The sequence below is a fragment of the Telopea speciosissima genome, chromosome 3 (genome assembly GCF_018873765.1).
Source record: "Telopea speciosissima isolate NSW1024214 ecotype Mountain lineage chromosome 3, Tspe_v1, whole genome shotgun sequence".
Classification (NCBI taxonomy): domain Eukaryota; kingdom Viridiplantae; phylum Streptophyta; class Magnoliopsida; order Proteales; family Proteaceae; genus Telopea; species Telopea speciosissima.
The window spans coordinates 18,497,048-18,515,303 of NC_057918.1; the positions used below are offsets into that span (position 1 = coordinate 18,497,048).

The 18,256-nt window shown below is 38.2% G+C and overlaps 1 protein-coding gene and 1 pseudogene across 6 annotated transcripts; both read left to right on the forward strand.

Moving 5' to 3' along the window:
* The first annotated feature begins 2,060 nt into the window (after positions 1-2,060).
* On the forward strand, positions 2,061-5,376 carry LOC122656393 (annotated as a pseudogene).
* Positions 5,377-7,360: 1,984 nt separating this feature from the next.
* On the forward strand, positions 7,361-18,028 carry LOC122656387 (pentatricopeptide repeat-containing protein At4g13650). Of its 6 annotated transcripts, XM_043850876.1 has the most exons (7): positions 7,361-7,797; positions 7,887-10,999; positions 11,447-11,513; positions 11,919-12,094; positions 12,274-12,365; positions 16,011-16,499; positions 17,778-18,028. In XM_043850876.1, the coding sequence occupies exons 1-3, from the start codon at positions 7,684-7,686 to the stop codon at positions 11,448-11,450; spliced, it is 3,231 nt and encodes a 1,076-aa protein (XP_043706811.1). In that variant the 5' UTR covers positions 7,361-7,683; the 3' UTR covers positions 11,451-11,513; positions 11,919-12,094; positions 12,274-12,365; positions 16,011-16,499; positions 17,778-18,028. The 6 variants fall into 6 exon arrangements, with proteins under 6 accessions (XP_043706811.1, XP_043706810.1, XP_043706812.1 ...); XM_043850875.1 differs by lacking the exon at positions 11,919-12,094; XM_043850877.1 differs by lacking the exons at positions 11,919-12,094; positions 12,274-12,365 and having other exon boundaries at positions 16,011-16,158; positions 16,264-16,499.
* The last annotated feature ends 228 nt before the right edge of the window (positions 18,029-18,256 follow it).

Here is an 18,256-nt window from a genome sequence, read left to right on the forward strand (position 1 = left end):
TTATAGCCAAGTTATAGCCAAAGTGTTGGAAGCCATTAACATTATTTGTGTTAGATTCCAGCCACTTGAATATTCGAAAAAGGATTCGGGTTGATGGAGTGCAAGAATGATTTTCGGGTTTATGACTATTTTTACAAGTGGACTGATGATTTGACATACTAACCATTAAATAGATGGAGCTGAATTAGTATTTTAGGAAAGGACTAATTAGATAAATCAGGCCCTTTACATTGTTTTTTTGGGGTACTAACCAGAACCTTTACATATGCTAATGGAAGTGGCAACAAGATTCTAATAACAGTTGTTAGGTAGCCACAATGGAAGAGACATAGATGTAGCCTTGGCTTATGATAGATCAAATGACTAGTATCAATTGACCAGAGGCATACAGAATTTCCACCACAAAATGTATCAGAATTTTTTGGGCAACAGATTGCTGCCTGGACTTCTAGAGCCTGCACACGTGTGTCGGCCAATGGGAGTGCATGCTTAAGCATCGATCTATGCAGGATTTTTGCCTTTTTATGAAGGCAGCACGGTCCTGTCTAGGTGCAGGAGCCACGTTGGCCAAATGATCAGGTAGCGTTTTTTTCCCTGAACTGTTTTTTTATACAATTTGATTAGATTCAAGGGCCTGATCTGCCAGCGGCTATTGGGGCCAAAGAAAGGTCTGAGGCTGCGATTATTTTTGAGATGGGCAACGTGGATAAGTTTTTTTTTTTTTTTTTTTTGGATGAAAATAAAAACTAAACTAAAATAAAAAAATTTGACGATATTATCGAAAATTGTTTCCCTTAATCCTCCCTTTCTAGCTTTAACCGCCCATTTATGGGATTAAAATCCTTTGTAGTGCGGGCATCTGGGAGTACAGTGCGGCCTTGAGAGCTTGACACGTGGATGATGCGACATCCAACGGTGCGAGTTTGATGCAAGGCAGTTTTTTATTTTTTCTTTTTCTTTCTTCTTGAGCTCAGTACCATTGGATGTCACATCTTCCACGTGTTGAGCTCTCAAGCCCGCACTACAGTGCACCATCAGATTAAAGGTACTGCAGAGGATTTTTTCCCCATTTATGGTCAATAGAAACCTCATCCCTTCCTTGCTTGATTATAATTACATTACAAAATGATTTAATTATATAGCACATCTAATAGAAGATTAAACACACTAGATAAAACATATCCCAAGGCCATCCTTCACTTTTTCCCTGTTGCAGCGACGAAATCACTTGCTCGCAATCCATCCATATTATTAATCTTGCCTGTCCTAACCCCTTTGCCCTTTGAAAGCCCGTGAAGTAATCCCCGAACCTCTGACTCTTGTGAATTCCTTACAAAACTATGATCCACAGACACTACTGACGAGCAGGGGTCATAAGACTCAAAACTTCCGTCGCAAATAAGAACACAACCAATCCTTGCAACAGTCTCTAGTAATCATCGAGGGTAAGGAACAGAGTAGAATGAGTTAAATCTATGGCTATGGGAATGAAGGGCTACTGACCAGGGAATTAACCAAGTCGATCATAAAGGGAATTAGCCATGAGATGTTCAGCCTTCAATCCTAAAGGACCAGCAGCAAAGATTCTTTTCGACGGTGGCCATATGAGACTGAGCTAGTGCACTGTCGGATGCACATGTGAGGTGCACTGGGCAGTCAACACTTGAGAGGATAAAGATCTGGGCGTGGTTAATTTGCAGTTTATTTATTGTCCAATTAATCCGTTTAAAAATCGATTATAACCCGATTAACTTGACTCCGACTACATAAACGTGGCTATATCTAACCTATGAGGTCCGATTAACTAAAAAATGCAGGTGGGAACCAATTAAGCCTGAGTGAAACCGACCGGACCAACAGATTGACACCTCTATTTCAAAAACCATGCATGCATATAACATGCATTAACTACCTTCCTTCTGAAGAAGGACCAACCAACTAGCTACTTCATTTTATGGGTCAGTGGTTATTAGGTTCAAGGTTTGAAGTGTCATTATCGGATTAAGTGTATTTGTGAACTGAAAATTTGATCTACCTGATAATAATTGCCACTTTCCCTGGAACTCCCACTTTTTTCCCTCTCTTTTCTTTTCCTTTTCTAATGGAATTAAGTGGTATTGTGGAATATCTTGATCAAAAGACCATCTTAGTCACTGGTTCTACAGGTTTTCTTGCAAAATGTAATGTCTCATATTAGACTTTCAAGGAATCTCCATCTCCTTCTTCCAAATTTTCTTACATTGATCTCTCATTAATCTCTGTTTGTTCTGATGCAGTGTTTGTTGAGAAAGTGCTTAGAGTTCAACCTAATGTGAAGAGACTCTTCCTTCTTCTCAGAGCAGCAGATACCAATTCAGCTAAACAAAGGCTCCATGATGAGGTACCCAAGTCATGTTCTTGCTTCTTTTTGTTGTTTTCACTCATGATCACTAAGTGTTTATGATTTGTAGGTGATTGGGAAGGAAGTGTTTAGGGTTTTAAAGGATAAATATGGTGCCGGTTTAGATTCATATATATCGGAAAAGATAATTCCGGTTGCTGGAGACATCAGTTGTGAGAATTTAGGAGTGATAGACTCCAGTTTGAGAGAAGAAATGTGGAGAGAAATCGACATAGTTTTCAATTCCGCTGCGACGACCGACTTTGATATAAGGTAAATGTTACACTCTTTAGTCCTACATCGGTTGCCTTGGTGACTTGATCTGTGCTTATAAGACTTTGGGCTCTCACTCCTGTCAAGTTAGCTTTTGGGCTGAGCTCTCCTAAAGTCTTGTAACATTGGTGTTTTCATTGACCCCATCTTCTACAGTTGACAATTTGAGAGGGGCGACCTAGGTGGGAGTAAAAGGGCTACTTGACAAGAAGGTCAGAGTGGAGCCAGTCTCTCTGCCTAGAGTGGGCCAACGAAGACGTCGTCATCTAGTAACATCTTAATCATTACTAGTTTTGTTGCAGATGTGATTATGCATTGAGAACCAATACATTAGGAGCCAAGCATGTGTTGGACTTTGCAAAGCAATGTGTTAAGTTAAAGATGCTTCTCCATGTATCCACTAGTGAGTTCCAACTTTGTTTTCTGCATTTTTATGTTGTTATTCTTATTTGAACAATAAATGTTTCATTGATCAGCTTATGTTGCCGGAGAGAAGGAAGGACTCATACCGGAAAATCCATTTCTTATGGGGGAAACACTCAATGGAACCACAGGATTAGATATAGAACAAGAGATGAAAGTGATACAAGAAAGATTGAATCAACTTGAAGCCCAAGAAGCAACTCAAAAAACACAAACACTTGCCATGAAAGATTTGGGACTAGAAAGGTTAAATCTTGTTTCTTTTCTCTCTCTCTCTCAATAATCTCTTATTTATCCATGAACTCAACCAGGGCAAGAATGTATGGGTGGCCAAACACATGCGTATTCACAAAGGCTATGGGTGAGATGCTTCTTGGGCAGTTAAGAGAAAATCTACCTCTTGTGATCGTACGGCCAACCATATAAGAAGCACTTACAAAGAACCATTAATCCCAGGTTGGACCGAGGATCTTAGGTAAATTTGAACCAATTTAGAAAACTTTTACTCTTCCTCCCTCCCACAGTTATATAATCTGCCAATTGATTTACTCGTCCATAGGTAAGGAAGCAATGTAATCTGCCAATTGATTCACCTCCTTCCACATATGCTTATATTCCATAGAAGAAAGAGAGGCACTTAAATGGTGGATTTTGCTCTTGGAAGGAATCCTCAAATAGGTTCTTCTCCTCCACGTCGGCTTGGAACCTTATCCACACTCGAGCCCCCAAGATCCCATGGAACTCTTTTCTTTGGTTTAACAATTACATTCTCAAGCATAACTTTATTGGTTGGCATGCTCTAACCATTCCCTTCCTACCCATACCTTGCTTATCCAAAGACATCTCAATCCCCCTCCCCCCTTTTGTCTTTGTGGAAATGCCCTAGAAAACATCCTTCACCTTTTCTTTGAGAGCCCCCTCCCCATGTGGATTTGGTCCCATGTTAGCAATTGATGTTGGTCTCTTATCCTAGTCCCCCAGTAGCATTAGATCCTTAAATAGTGAGTGGAAGTGAACCCTTGGCTACTTCAATGGAAAGCTTGCTTTATTGAAAGAGCGCAATTGACATTGCTGGACGGGAAACTCTAGAACCCAAACTTAGATCTTGGACTCCATCACTTTTGATGTGCACAAATTTATAGAATAAAACAGGCCTAACTATCTAAGCTATGGGCTAGCCTTGATCAATCCTTGTGTTTATGTGCCTCTTTGCATCTAATGATTATTTTCTCATTCTCATTACCCGTAGATGTATGTGTGTATGTATATATGTATATATGTATGTATGTATATCTATGTTCAAGTTGCATTTTTCATTACAAAAAATGGTTCATAGTAACTTCATTCATATTGGATCCATACAGATTCCGGGTGATATGGTGGTGAATTCTATTATTGTGGCCATGGTTACTCATACGAATCAAGATGGAGAGTTTATTTATCAAATTGGATCCTCTATAAGAAACCCTAATGATTTTAACAAGCTTCAAGACTATGCATACCGTTACTTCCTTAAGAGTCCATTAATGGATAAAAGTGGAAGACCAGTTAAGGTTCACAAGATTCCAGTATTCACCACCATGGATACCTTCTACAAATTCGTTTCTATACGCTATTTGCTACCATTGAAGGTAATTAATCAGTTTCAACCAAGTATCAGGGACTTGGGTAGAACTCATCCTTAAAAGCTAGCCGTTATGAAATAATTACATCTGATATGATTTTTCTCCTTTGTTCTTAGGTGTTTCAATTGGTAAATATAGTATTTTGCCGATATTTCCAGCGCGAATGTGATAATCAAAATCAAAAGATGGGCTACATGATGCGACTAGTGAAACTTTACAAACCATTCTTGTTCTTTAAAGGAGTGTATGTATTCTCCTTTTCCAATTAATTTAGTATAATTCAAAATAGAAAAGGAATGGAACAAATTTATCCAAAATATTTATTAACCTTAACCTTGCTTTTACATTGCAGCTTTGATGATCTAAACACACAAAAGTTGAGAATGGCAATGAAAGAGAATCATGCAGAGGCAAATATGTTCTATTTTGATCCTAGATCCATAGATTGGGATGATTATTTTATGAATATTCACATCCCTGGAGTCAGAAAATATGTTTATAAAGAATGATATGATATTACAAGGAAATTAAGGAATTCATCACCTTTATAGTGTGATGTTCTAAGTTATATTTAGTAAATCTCATAGTTGCTAATCCATGTGATACCAAAAGCCTTGTAATAAGCATAGTTTTTAAAACGAACCAAAGGTCAAACTGTTGAAGGGCTTGGTTTTAGTTTGAACCTTTGACACAGCTTCAAATAGTCATTTCCATTATATATATACTAGCAAACTTTCACGTGCATGCATTTGTGTGGTGGAACATTCCCTCATGTGTAAGAAAGATGGAACCGCATCCAAAGTAGAATAAGACATAATAGAAAAAAAGGTAGAATTAAGACTTGTTCAAATACCATGTAAATATCCAACCCAAAAGCTTGAATTAATGAGTAAAGGGACTCGCATTTGAGAAATTTTAGGGGTAACAGATGTGGAATTATTCTACCAACCCTTTCTTCCTTTACTGGGGCCATACAGAAGAGGGAGTAGACAGAAATAGCACATGCAATAAACCTCAATCCAGCGATAGCGAAATCCACATGAATATGAGACCCCACAAGACACAAAAACTCATCACTGCACCCCCTTAACTCCAAAGGCCCGCAGGGTCTTAAGCAGAAGGTGAAAGAGGATTCAGATGGTGCTTGTAGTCGAACTCTCTTTATGGCTTACCAAAAAGAAGGCATGGAAAGTCATATTAGTGAGAAAAAAGATGATATTCTTAAAGCAAATTAAAATCAATTTGGAAGCATACTTGAAACCCCGGCAGGGTTTTAGGCAATGATGTAGAGGAGATATCAAATGAGTTCTTGAGCTGCTTGGACCAATAGAAATCCATCCGGACAGTCAGACTGGTCGGAGGTATTAAGCGCAATAGGACGAATTATATATCAAATCAAAGATTGTGACGAACTCTTCAGGAATTAGTGTCTTAGGTAATGTTGTATGCTTTTTTTGGCCGTTCGGACGCGTTTCAAAGGCGAAAATGCCTGTTGAAGTTTTGAAATTTGAATTTTGGTACACTTTTTGAAATTTGAATTTTAGTATTTTTTTGAATTTCGAATTGTATCTGACCTATTATATATATATATATAGCGTTTAGTTGCGTAAATTTCTAGATGCCTGCATTGATTCAGATGTTACATTCATAGAGCAGAGTATCTCTTTAAAGTTTGTAATCGCCAGCTTGAAATCTACTGAAATCTGATAGTTTTCATCCTTATCTTCTACCTTGTGGATTTGAAATGACCGTCGCCCCTCGGGATTTCCACTTTCCATGGGGGCACGACCGCACGACAGTCATTTTGTATGGCCCTGTGTCTCGGTGCAAGGGCCACGTGCCGCACATGACCAGGTAACGTTCTTTCTCCCTATATAAAAATAGGGAATCTGTTCAGGAGCATGACTCCTGCGCCCAGACAAAACATGAGACATAATGACCGTCCTATCCCATGAAATACAAAAATCCCACCCTTGTTGATGTTGTCGTGCATGTGCTAATCATGCTCCAGAGTCGCACCCAACAGATACTCGTATGCCCCTTGAAATTATTCTTTTCCTAATGAAAATACAAGATGCATGTAGCCATGTAGATATTCTAGGAAGGGCAGCCAGTCCTTTCCCGGCATAAGGCCCTTAATGGACTGGGCTTTTTCCTCGTCGGCATAAAAAAAAAAAGTGTGTGGCCTGCTCTGGGCCTACCTCATCCCAATCTAATCATGATGAACGTCAACTATACCCAAAGGATAAATTAGCAGGTTAAAGTTTTTCAAACCAAAGGAAAATCTGGAGCTGTGTGGCAACTCCCGCGTCCTTTGTCTTCCCTTCTTCGTTCTTGAATCTCCTCCCCTCATTTTCACCTTCTCTTTCTTTCTCATCAATCTTCCCATTTCATACTTCAATATCCATTTTTGGTTTTTGATTCTATGCTGCTGTTTTACAGACGTATTTTTCGAAGTGCTTGAGAGGAAGGCACAGAGACAGAGAAAGCATATTGGTGGATTGGTGAAGGTGTGTTGGTCGAGCTTTATGGAATAGATTACTGTAAAGATTACTTGATAGCTGAGTTACCAACGAATTGGGTGTAAACTTCTTGTTTTTTAAAAAGGGGGGGGGGGGGATTACTTTGTTCTTTTCCATTTTTTCATGGTTTGAACACAGTTGGGTAAGGGTTGGTTGCACATTTAAAAATTGGGGGTTACATTTCGATCTCTGTCGAGATTCCAGATGGATTCTTTAGCTAATGAAACATGTCAATTCTTAGCCTTCTCTCAGTTTCTCAGGAAAACAGAACCTGCAGCGGCCATAAATCCCACTCAAAACTTAGAACCCTATTGTTTTCTGATCCAGATCCGAAATTTTCAAGTCCTATAGCCAAGGACCTTGGTGTAACTATTTAAACTGACTTTATAATTTTGGTTTTTCTTGGTAGTTACTGCAATTATTTTAAGTCTTATACCTCCATTACAGGAACTCAGGTTTAATGCTTATGGTTCCAGCCACTTTTTCCCTACATGGGTCCTTCTCAAACTCCTGGATGTCGTCTCTCTTCCCACGAAAATTCACAGAGCAGACAGCTTTTGCAAATTTCCGAAAGGTACCACCATCACTTAATACTCCAGTTAGTTTCAATCTGTTCATGATTTTGTTCTATATGTTTTCCTAATTATCTTGGAAATATTCCAGTTGTTTGTGGCAAATTTTGGTAGACTCAATTCGGTTGGTAATATCAGTACTGCAATTTGCCATGGTTTCGATAAGTTCTCGGATGGAGAAATGGGAGAAGACGTTAGTGGAAATCTCAGAAAAGAGGGATTTTATTTTCTTCATTCGATGGAAATCCATGGTATTCCTGCTGATTTTAATACCTATCTTTGGCTTCTGAAGGGATGTCAGAACTCTGGGTCATTAACACATGCTAAGCAGCTACATGGAAGGATTTTGAAACTGGGTTTTGATAGTGAACCCAGTTTGTGTAATGAACTAATTGATATTTATTCTGGTTATGGTGACTTAGATGACGCTATTGAGGTGCTTGCTACATTTTCTCAACGAAGTGTATATTCTTGGAATAGTATTATTTCTGGGGCTCTTGCAAGGAAATCAAATCGTAGGGTATTGAGTTTATTTTCACAGATGCTAGCGGACCATGTGAACCCTGATGAAGGCACTTTTATCAATGTTTTAAGGGCATGTGTTGGTGCCAATGTTGCTATCCATTTTATTGAACAGATCCATGCGAAGATTATTCGTAAGGGTTTTGCTACTTATCCAGTTGTTTGTAACCCCTTGATTGATTTGTTTTCAAAGAATGGATTTGTAGATTCAGCTCAATTTATCTTTGAAGAATTATGTTCAAAGAGTAGTATCTCTTGGGTAGCTATGATCTCTGGTTTTGCTCAAAATGGCCGTGAAGAAGAAGCTCTCCTCTTCTTCTGCCAAATGCGGAAATTAAATATTAAACCAACACCTTATGTGTTCTCAAGTGTCTTAAGTGCCTGCACTAAAATTGATTTCTTCAGGCTGGGAGAGCAGCTACATGCACAAGTTTTCAAGATGGGGTTCTCTTCTGAAACTTTCGTGTGCAATGCTCTCATCACCCTATATTGCCGTTGCATCAACTTGATAGCTGCTGAGCAGATTTTCACTGGTATGAACCATCGAGATGGAATCACCTACAACTCGCTTATATCTGGGCTTGCACAACAGGGGAAAAGTGATAAAGCTTTTCAACTGTTTGGCATGATGCAGCTTACAAGCTTGAAACCAGACTGTGTTACCATTGCAAGTCTCTTGAGTGTCTGTGCCTCTGTTGGGGCTTTTGACAAGGGAAAACAGCTCCACTCCTATTCTGTAAAGGCAGGGATTTCTTCTGATATAATTATTGAAGGTTCTTTGCTTGACTTATATGTTAAGTGTTCTGACATAGCAACGGCCCATGAATTTTTCAATATAACAGCTAAGGAAAATGTAGTTCTCTGGAATGTTATGCTTGTGGCTTATGGGCAGTTGGGTCATCTAAGAGAGTCGTCTGAGATATTCTCCCAAATGCAAGTTGCTGGTATGAAGCCTAATCAGTATACATATCCGAGTATACTTAGAACATGTACTTCTTTGGGAGCCCTTGATCTTGGAGAGCAGATCCATGCCCATGTCATAAAAACTGGCTTTGAGCATAATGTATATGTCTGCAGTGTGCTTATTGATATGTATGCTAAACACAAAAAATTGGTGGTTGCCAGGGAAATCCTTGAAGGGCTCATCGAAGATGATGTGGTTTCATGGACAGCCATGATTGCAGGGTATGCACAACATGAGTTCTATGTTGATGCTATAAGACTTTTCGAAGAAATGCAAATTCGAAGGATTCAATCAGATAACATAGGATTATCCAGCGCTCTCAGTGCATGTGCTGGAATTCAAGCATTAAACCTAGGACAACAAATTCATGCTCAATCTTGCATTTCTGGTTACTCAATGGATCTTTCAATTGGGAATGCTCTTGTTAGCCTTTATGCTAGATGTGGTAGACTACAAGAGGCATATTCTGCGTTTGAGACAATTGATGTTAAAGATGAAATATCATGGAATGGATTAATATCAGGATTTGCACAGAGTGGCCATTGTGAAGATGCTTTACAGGTGTTTGTCCAGATGAATCAAGCAGGTTTGGATGCTAACTTATTCACTTTTGGTTCCGCAGTTAGCGCTGCTGCTAATATTGCCGACATAAAACCAGGGAAGCAGATCCATGCCCGAATGATAAAAACTGGTTATGACTATGAGATTGAGGCTGGTAATGTTTTAATTACATTGTATGCTAAGTGTGGGAACATTGATGATGCCAGGAGGCAGTTTTCTCAAATGCTTGAGAGAAATGAAGTATCATGGAATGCCATGATCACAGGTTATTCTCAACATGGATGTGGTAGTGAAGCCTTGGATCTCTTTGAGGAGATGAAACAACAAGGTTTCTCACCAAACCATGTTACATTTGTGGGTGTTCTGTCTGCTTGCAGTCATGTGGGTTTGGTAAGAGAAGGGCTCAATTACTTCAAGTCCATGAATGATGAACATGGTATAGTTCCAAGACCAGAGCATTATGCTTGTGTTGTTGATATTCTTGGACGGGCTGGCATGTTGGATCATGCAAGGAAATTCATAAAGGAGATGCCAATTGAACCAGATGCAATGATCTGGAGGACTCTTCTAAGTGCTTCTGCAGTTCATAAGAATACTGAAATTGGGGAATTTTCTGCTCAACATCTTGTGGAATTGGAGCCACAAGACTCGGCAACATACGTTCTCCTATCAAATATATATGCAGTGGCTAGGAAATGGGATCGTAGGGATCAAACGAGGCAGATGATGAAAGAAAGAGGGGTAAAGAAGGAGCCTGGTCGTAGCTGGATTGAAGCTGAGAACAATATTCATTCATTTTTTGTTGGTGACCGTTTGCACCCACTATCCGATAAGATATACGAATTCTTAGAGGATCTGAATGAACGGTTAGCTGAAATTGGTTATGTGCAGGACCATTGTAGTCTTTTGCATGATATTGAGCAAGGGAACAAGGACCCGACTGCTTATATTCACAGTGAAAAGCTAGCAGTTTCTTTTGGGCTCATTAGTTTGTCCCCTGCAATACCAATACGTGTAATTAAGAATCTTCGTGTTTGTAATGATTGCCATAATTGGATGAAGTTTGTCTCTAAGGTTTCTAATCGGGTTGTTGTGGTGCGAGATGCATACCGCTTTCATCATTTTGAAGGTGGCATATGTTCGTGTAGAGATTACTGGTACGTTGAACTACTGCACCAAGATTGATTCTATGTTTCTCAATCCTTAAATATTACTTAATTTGATCTTTATATTATTATTGTTTCAGTTATTTAAATTGATTATATTATTTCTTTGCTAGAAGGACATTTCACTGGAGCCTCTGCTAAAGTTATCTTATATAATATCATTTAATAATGTTGCATGGTGTCTTTAAAATTGTGTTTGGTTGCCCCAGGAATTGAGTTTCTCACTTTGCATGATATTTTGCCTTTCTTGTTGATTTATTATGGTGCAAGCATACAATGTTTATTCTACGTGAGCTGTTTTCTTTTGTCAGAAATGACGATATTCTTAAAATATATCAATCGCCAATATTATACACTTTCACCATCCTCTTTTCTGTGGCACTATTTCCCCTGTAATATATAACTTACTCTTGATCTTTTTGAAATATCTTTTCTCAGGTGATTGGGAGGGGCTTATTATTTTTCTTCTCTTCGAAGCATGCTCAAATCTTCAGCTTTTGCACAGGTTTGCATTTATTTATTTTTCAAATTCTATTTCTAATGTTGTGGTTAGATTTCCCTTGGGCAGAGGTAGTGGTGTTAGATTGACTTTTCTTTTCTAGTTGATTGTCTTTCCCCTAGTCATGTCGGATAAAAAGCTGGCCTTTGAGACTTACGCTTTTACCCAGACACTTCATGTACCAATGTAGTACCTCTGTCGACACAACATGGCATGGGTATGGGAATTGAACCATTGGTACAGTTCACAGGGTGTATAGCCAGGTCTCAGGATTCAGCATGCTTTTCTTTGTTGGTCAAATGACAAAAGGAGACATTTACTGAATTATTTAACTATTTTAAAAGGTGAAAAACCAATACGATCAGAATTATTACTTTGATCTGATGGATAAATTGGATTTTGCTGTTGCAGCACTTGTTGTCATTGCTCAAACGGTTGCAGCATTGGACAATATATTATACCACACAGAGATAGTGGTATATTTTGCATCTATCAGAAATTTCTGCTCATCCATAATCCATTCACCACAGCAGCACCGCAAAATGCATTAGCCACTATTTTATCGATTTGTCCCAACTGTAATATAGGTAATCAACTGCTTCCCATCTGCACTGTACACAACACAAATAATAACAGTGGTAACATCATTATACTCAAAAACTGATTTTAGGTAATCAACTGCTTCCCATCTGCACTGTACACAACACAAATAATAACAGTGGTAACATCATTATACTCAAAAACTGATTTTCTTTCATCTTTGCAGCTCTATATCTTCTACCCTAACACATGGGTTAAGGAGACGATTGCACCTTCAGATGAAGCAAGGCTGGATATGCAGCTTGAATGAGCATGGAGGTTTGCTGTTAGCTGCCCAATACATAAGTAGGGAAACAGTACTGAAAGTGTTACTCTTCATTTCAATGTCTAGTGGTACTGAAAGTGTTACTCTTCATTTCTATCAAGACATTGGAACATCTCACTAGATATTTTTCCATTGTCTCTCCCCCTTTCCTCCCATCTTCCCAGAACCTTCCTTTTCATCTCTCCCTCACTTCCCATTTTCAGGTCCTATCAGTTTCCTTAACTCACCCTCATTAGCTCGGTTTTTAGTTCTCTCATTCTCCCCTTGCATAGTTGGACTTCAAAGTATGGTGTGTTTGGCTCTCCAATGGTTTAGAAGGGTGTCAACAAATTCAAAACTTGAACTCTCTTCTCTCTCTCTCTCTCTCTAACCCACCTCAATGACCTGAAACTGTATTTGGTTCAGTTATGGAACTCTAAGAAATCAGATTTTCCTACATGCTATGAATAGAAAAAAAAAATTTACCATGGCATTATTGCTGGAGAGGATGGTTTCAATTTTAGTTATATTAATAGCATGGTTCAAAATCTCGCGATATTTCGCCGAAATATCGCTTAATTTCGTATATCTCGAGCTTACCGAGATGCGAAATCAGGTCGAAATGAAAAAATACCATATTTCGTCGATATCTCGTGAGATATCGACGAAATATGGTATTTTGGCTTAAAGTGTCACGTGAAGGGGGGCTTTAATACAAGATTTCGCAGATTTCGGTCCATATTTCGACCGAGAGCTGCATTTGCTAAGGAATTTCAGTCTTTTGCCTATTCTTCCACTCTTCCAAGCTCTCATCCAACACTCTAGCCATTGTTCAAGCACATTGTTGTCGGATTTTCGCCGGTAAACTCATCGGAGGGTCATCTAAGCTCATCATCCAAGCCTTTTTCCACTATTTAAGGTAAATTCTATTCCTCTAAAACTATTTTTTGAAAAGACTATGTACAAATTTTGTTGGATGGTGATGATATTAATATATGTTAGACAGGAGGCCGATCTATAGCCTCACGGTGTCGAAATTTTTTCCATATGTATTTTTTTTTTTTTTCTGGTTTTAAAAATTCATTTTCCTACAATTAAAATAGGAAATAATTAGGGGTAATATGACTTAGATGGTAATGAATTAAATATATGTTAGACACCAATGGCCGGTCTACGGCTTCACGGTGTCGGATTTATTTTTCTGCTCTTAAATAATTATTTTAATTTTCGCACATACCACTCCATTGGCACCGGATTATGGTGCATCACAACCTTACGGTGGATATGGATATGGATCATCATCATATGGGCGTTTAGTGGGGTAGGGGACTATGACTACACCCCAGTCCCAGGGACATACTGGATCATCTTTTGTAGATAACATCTTTGCATACCCTAGCGGACCTAGCTACCAACCTCACCAGCCATACATGCAGCCAATGCCATCGCCTCTTGCGCCGGCGCCAACATCATATCACAGTGGATCATCTTCTTCACGGACTGGATCGATTGGTAACCGTAGTTTATATCCTAGGATAGGTTACCTACAGTATGTTGATGATTCCATTTACGTGACACTTGTGGATGACTACAATCGTTTCTTCTCCGATTCTATACCGTGGTCCACATATATCCTTCAAACAGAGAGCAATGGACGTCGACTCCAGCGAGGCATGAGTGGGATTGATCCAGGGAGGCACAGCAACTACTATTAGCAGTTTAGCACTTGTAATTTGTAACTTAAGTTGTGATTTCATTGATCTATGAACTTGTGAGTTGTGACTTGCGAGTTGCGAGTCTTGTGACTTACTAACTTTGACACTTAGTGTATTGCCTTTAAGGCTTTAAGCGAGTTATTGAATATTATGGAATTTATGAGAATCATGGCACTCATCAATGTGAATTGGCTTTAACTTGATATGTGATGAAGTTAAATACTATTATTAAATATTAACTGCCTAATCTATGTGTATTTAACTATTTATACATTAGGGTCGGCGACCGTATGTCAATCAAGGGTGCAAGCCCAAAACACCAATTTGAATTCACATTTTTACAATCTTATGGTTTAAATGTGTTTATTAAGTTTAAATAAGGCTGTCCATGAAGTTTCAGGCCTAGATATGGCCAAATACCCCCCGAGATGGACCCCCGAAATATTGCAGAAAAAATGCAATATTTCGGCCATATTTCGCGATATCTCGGATATTTCGGATATCTCGGTAGGCCCGAGATACCGATATATCGTGAGATATAGTACTATGATTAATAGTGGTTCAAGATTTCGACTTTGACTTGGGACCTGGGTTTCAACCAGGTCAAAATTGAAATATTTCTGATTCCGGTCAAAATTTGACCGAAATATGGTACATTTCGATGATCAAATGGACATATTTTGGTTCGAAACTTTAGAGTAACCCTAATTAAGCATCTCGAAACATTTTTAACCTTTAAATTATAAAAAAGCACACCCAAAATGTTAGTTTGGCTTCAGACCCTAGGTTGGTATTCTATGGTTATGTTTTGGTGTCCTTTCTCTTATATAACGTATGCTACACATAATTTAGTAATAGAAAACACAACATTCAATAAAAGCAATTGAAATATGTATTAAGAATGAAAAAAATCCATTTAATAACACTCCAATGTCAAAAGTATCATCATAGACAATTAATAGGGATTGCCTATTTAAGCATGTTAACATATGTTTGAAGCATTAAATTGGAAAAAAAAGAACATCAAAGGTGGTAGTTTGGCTTTGGACCCTATAACATATGGCGGCCATGTCATCCTTTGCTTGAAGAATCTCTCGAAGTCCATCACAACATGCCTATAGGTGCAAAATAAAAAATTTGAGGAAATTTGGTCAAATGATTCTTCAAATGCACCCAAATGTTGAAGTGGATGCTTCAGTAGTAAAATGAAGGACTTTGCCACAAAAAAATTGAGGTTTTCTAGTAGTTCTGGAGTTCAGGCAGAAGGGAGAGAAAGCTTGAAATTTTGCCAAAATAAATTGAAATGACAGAAATCAACCCTGGCTTTGTTTCACGGCTTCTTGAAACCGAAATATTTCGCAAAATTTCGAACCAGAATTTTGAACCATGCTGTTAATAGAACTTGGGAATCTTGAGAGGCAAAGTATTACCATTCAAAACTATGTTTGATGGGGATTGCAGAGACAAGATTGGAACTCTTTCTTTAGGTGAGATGATTTGCTTGTGTTTTGAACACATGAAACAGAAAAGTGGGGTGGGGGATTTGCAGGAGCTGTAATCATGTCATTTAAAATCCAAAATACTTGAGACAGCATGGTTCCAGAAGTTCCCTAACTTGAGTATTCCAATTTTAGTTCTAATTCCCCATTAAAAGATCATCCTAATTGCAGAAACTTTGATAGATAAATTATGTTTTCCATTTTAAGCTCAACTACTCACATTCTATTTGGCAGTACAATCAGTTGCTTGATAAGCAGATTATTGTTTTTGAGTTTGTAGCATCATCGAGAAAATGTTTTACTCACCAACTTCTTGCAAGGTAGCCCCATTATGCCAGTTGATGGTTTTTCAGCTTTCTCCAGTTACGTCATATATTTTTCTTCCAAAGCTCACTGAAGATGGGTGCTCTCACCCTTGTTCTTGTGGTGTTGCTCATTGTTGCAGTTTCCACTACCTGCATGATCAAGTATCACCGATAGTGACTTATTTTGTCCCATGAAACACAAACATTTAAATCTTGCTCGCTATCAGTTCTATGGATAGAGAGTGAGGGGAATCTGTTTTCTGTTACTTGGAATTCAAAGATCTCTGGGTATGGACATTGTGGAAAAACATAATCAAAGCCATGATCGTAAGCAATGTCCATCACGATCTCGAATGAAACTATCCATGGAATTGTGTGCCATATGAAACATAGATCATCGCCATTCTTAACCGAGACTGAGGTTAAGCTCCATCTTAGAACCTTGTGGAGTTAGGAGTAGAGAATCCCAAGGTTGGCACATCTCGTTGGGCATGGAGAAGCATTGGGAATGAGACAGCTTAATAGCTTCTGAGCACCATGAGAAGAGTTGGATTTGCGTTAGATCAGTACACCTAAGCATACTGAAGAGAATTCATATGGGAGCAGTTTGAAGGGAATTTGCAATGAAGGTATGCATGCAACAATTTACCAAAAGCCCACTCATTTCTTTCTTGGTTTCTTATTCAAAATACATAAGTTTGGAAAAGTAATATTTTACCTTTGTTCAGGTAGGTTTGGAAATGTAATATTTCACATTCTTGTTTAAGCATTAACCAAAATAAGTTTACAAATCAGTGCTTATTTATATTTTATATTTCTTACTGATGTTTAGATTGTACTCCAAGACTAGAGCCCTGTGATGGAGTTTATGGATCATACCCAAAGAATTTGTTATTTTTACTAGGTCGCTAATGGCTCAAATGGGTTGTGAAAGTAAAAATGAGGTTAGTTTCATGCTCTCTCTCCTTTCTGTTCTTGGATGAGTGACACATTCTCCTTAATTGACACTAAGCAGTAGTGACCTGCAGAGACAACACAATTATCATCAATGGGTAACTACATGAACAAATACAGATGTAAGAAACATGGATATTGTTAAATTATTCTTTAGGTGTTGTCTCAAAATTAGGTTAATTACTTTTGTGGATAAATTTCTTGGGGTGTTTAGGAATTATGATTAGTTTTTTTCTCGTAAAATATGATGGAGTTTCCATTGATCGCATTTTATTAATATTTCTGAATAAGCCAAGTCATTTGGAACTTGCAAAATCCATATTACGACGTTCATACTTATGTTTTAACTCTTAATATAGAAAATTCTCCAAGTATATGAAATTTAGTCATAGGACACATCCTGAAGTATATTCTTTGAAGTAATGTGTGGTGATTTCTGGATTACTTCAAGCAACTTGAGTTCCATAATAGAACAGTTTGGGTGCTCTACTACTAAATATGAAAGCCCAGTGACTGCAGCAAGAGCTTCAACCAGAACAGATTTATTTGTTAGCCAACTATGTACTCAGGTATTGGTCCGTCATTCAACCGACGCTCTTCAGGCACTTGAACCCGCTTGGATGATGACATGTTCCTTTGAGTGCACTAATCCTTAGCTGTGCCTGTTTGGTACTGAGCTCTTTGAGGGCCTTTATTACATGATACATTGCCACCTGTTCTTTTTTCATCTCGTTACTTTATCATTACTATTCATTGTTGTCTTTCTTACTCAGTGTGATATCAGTTTTTTTTAGGGTGTGGTTTTGGTGGATTCTTAGAACTTTATTTAATCGTTTGACTGTAGAAATAATTTATTATCATTTGTGGTTATCTCTGCTAAATGCAGCTGATGAATCACCACAAGCAATCTGAAATTGTTGAAGTTGTCTCTTTATGACTTGTTTCTCTTGCAGACCTTGCAGCAACTGAAGGCCACATCCTATTGCATTGTGGATCCAATAAAGTTTGTTCCAGGCTTACAACTTTCAATTGTATTGGAGGGAATTAAGAAAAAAAGAAGAAGGAAGACAGAGTCTTGTGAAAGAGGACGGAAGGGCTCCTGTGAGTGGTAATGTTGGAGTTCATTCTTAAATTCAAGAATTTTGTCTGTTTACCTGAGTTCTATACTTTTGATTCTTTCTAAATGGAGCTCCTTGGCTTCCAACCTGTATGCTTTTTTGTTTGGATTTGTAAAGAGAACCAAATATTAATTTGCAAGGAATATGAAGGGCGTTACAAATAACTTGTTTGATTAGGATAATTAATCTCTCTCTCTCTCTCTCTTACACACAGGACACATTCGGAGCAAATCAATCAACCAATCACGAGATTTATAAGTTCCTATTAAGATTCCAAAAGCACATGACCAAGTCAATGAGGATTGTATCAGTTG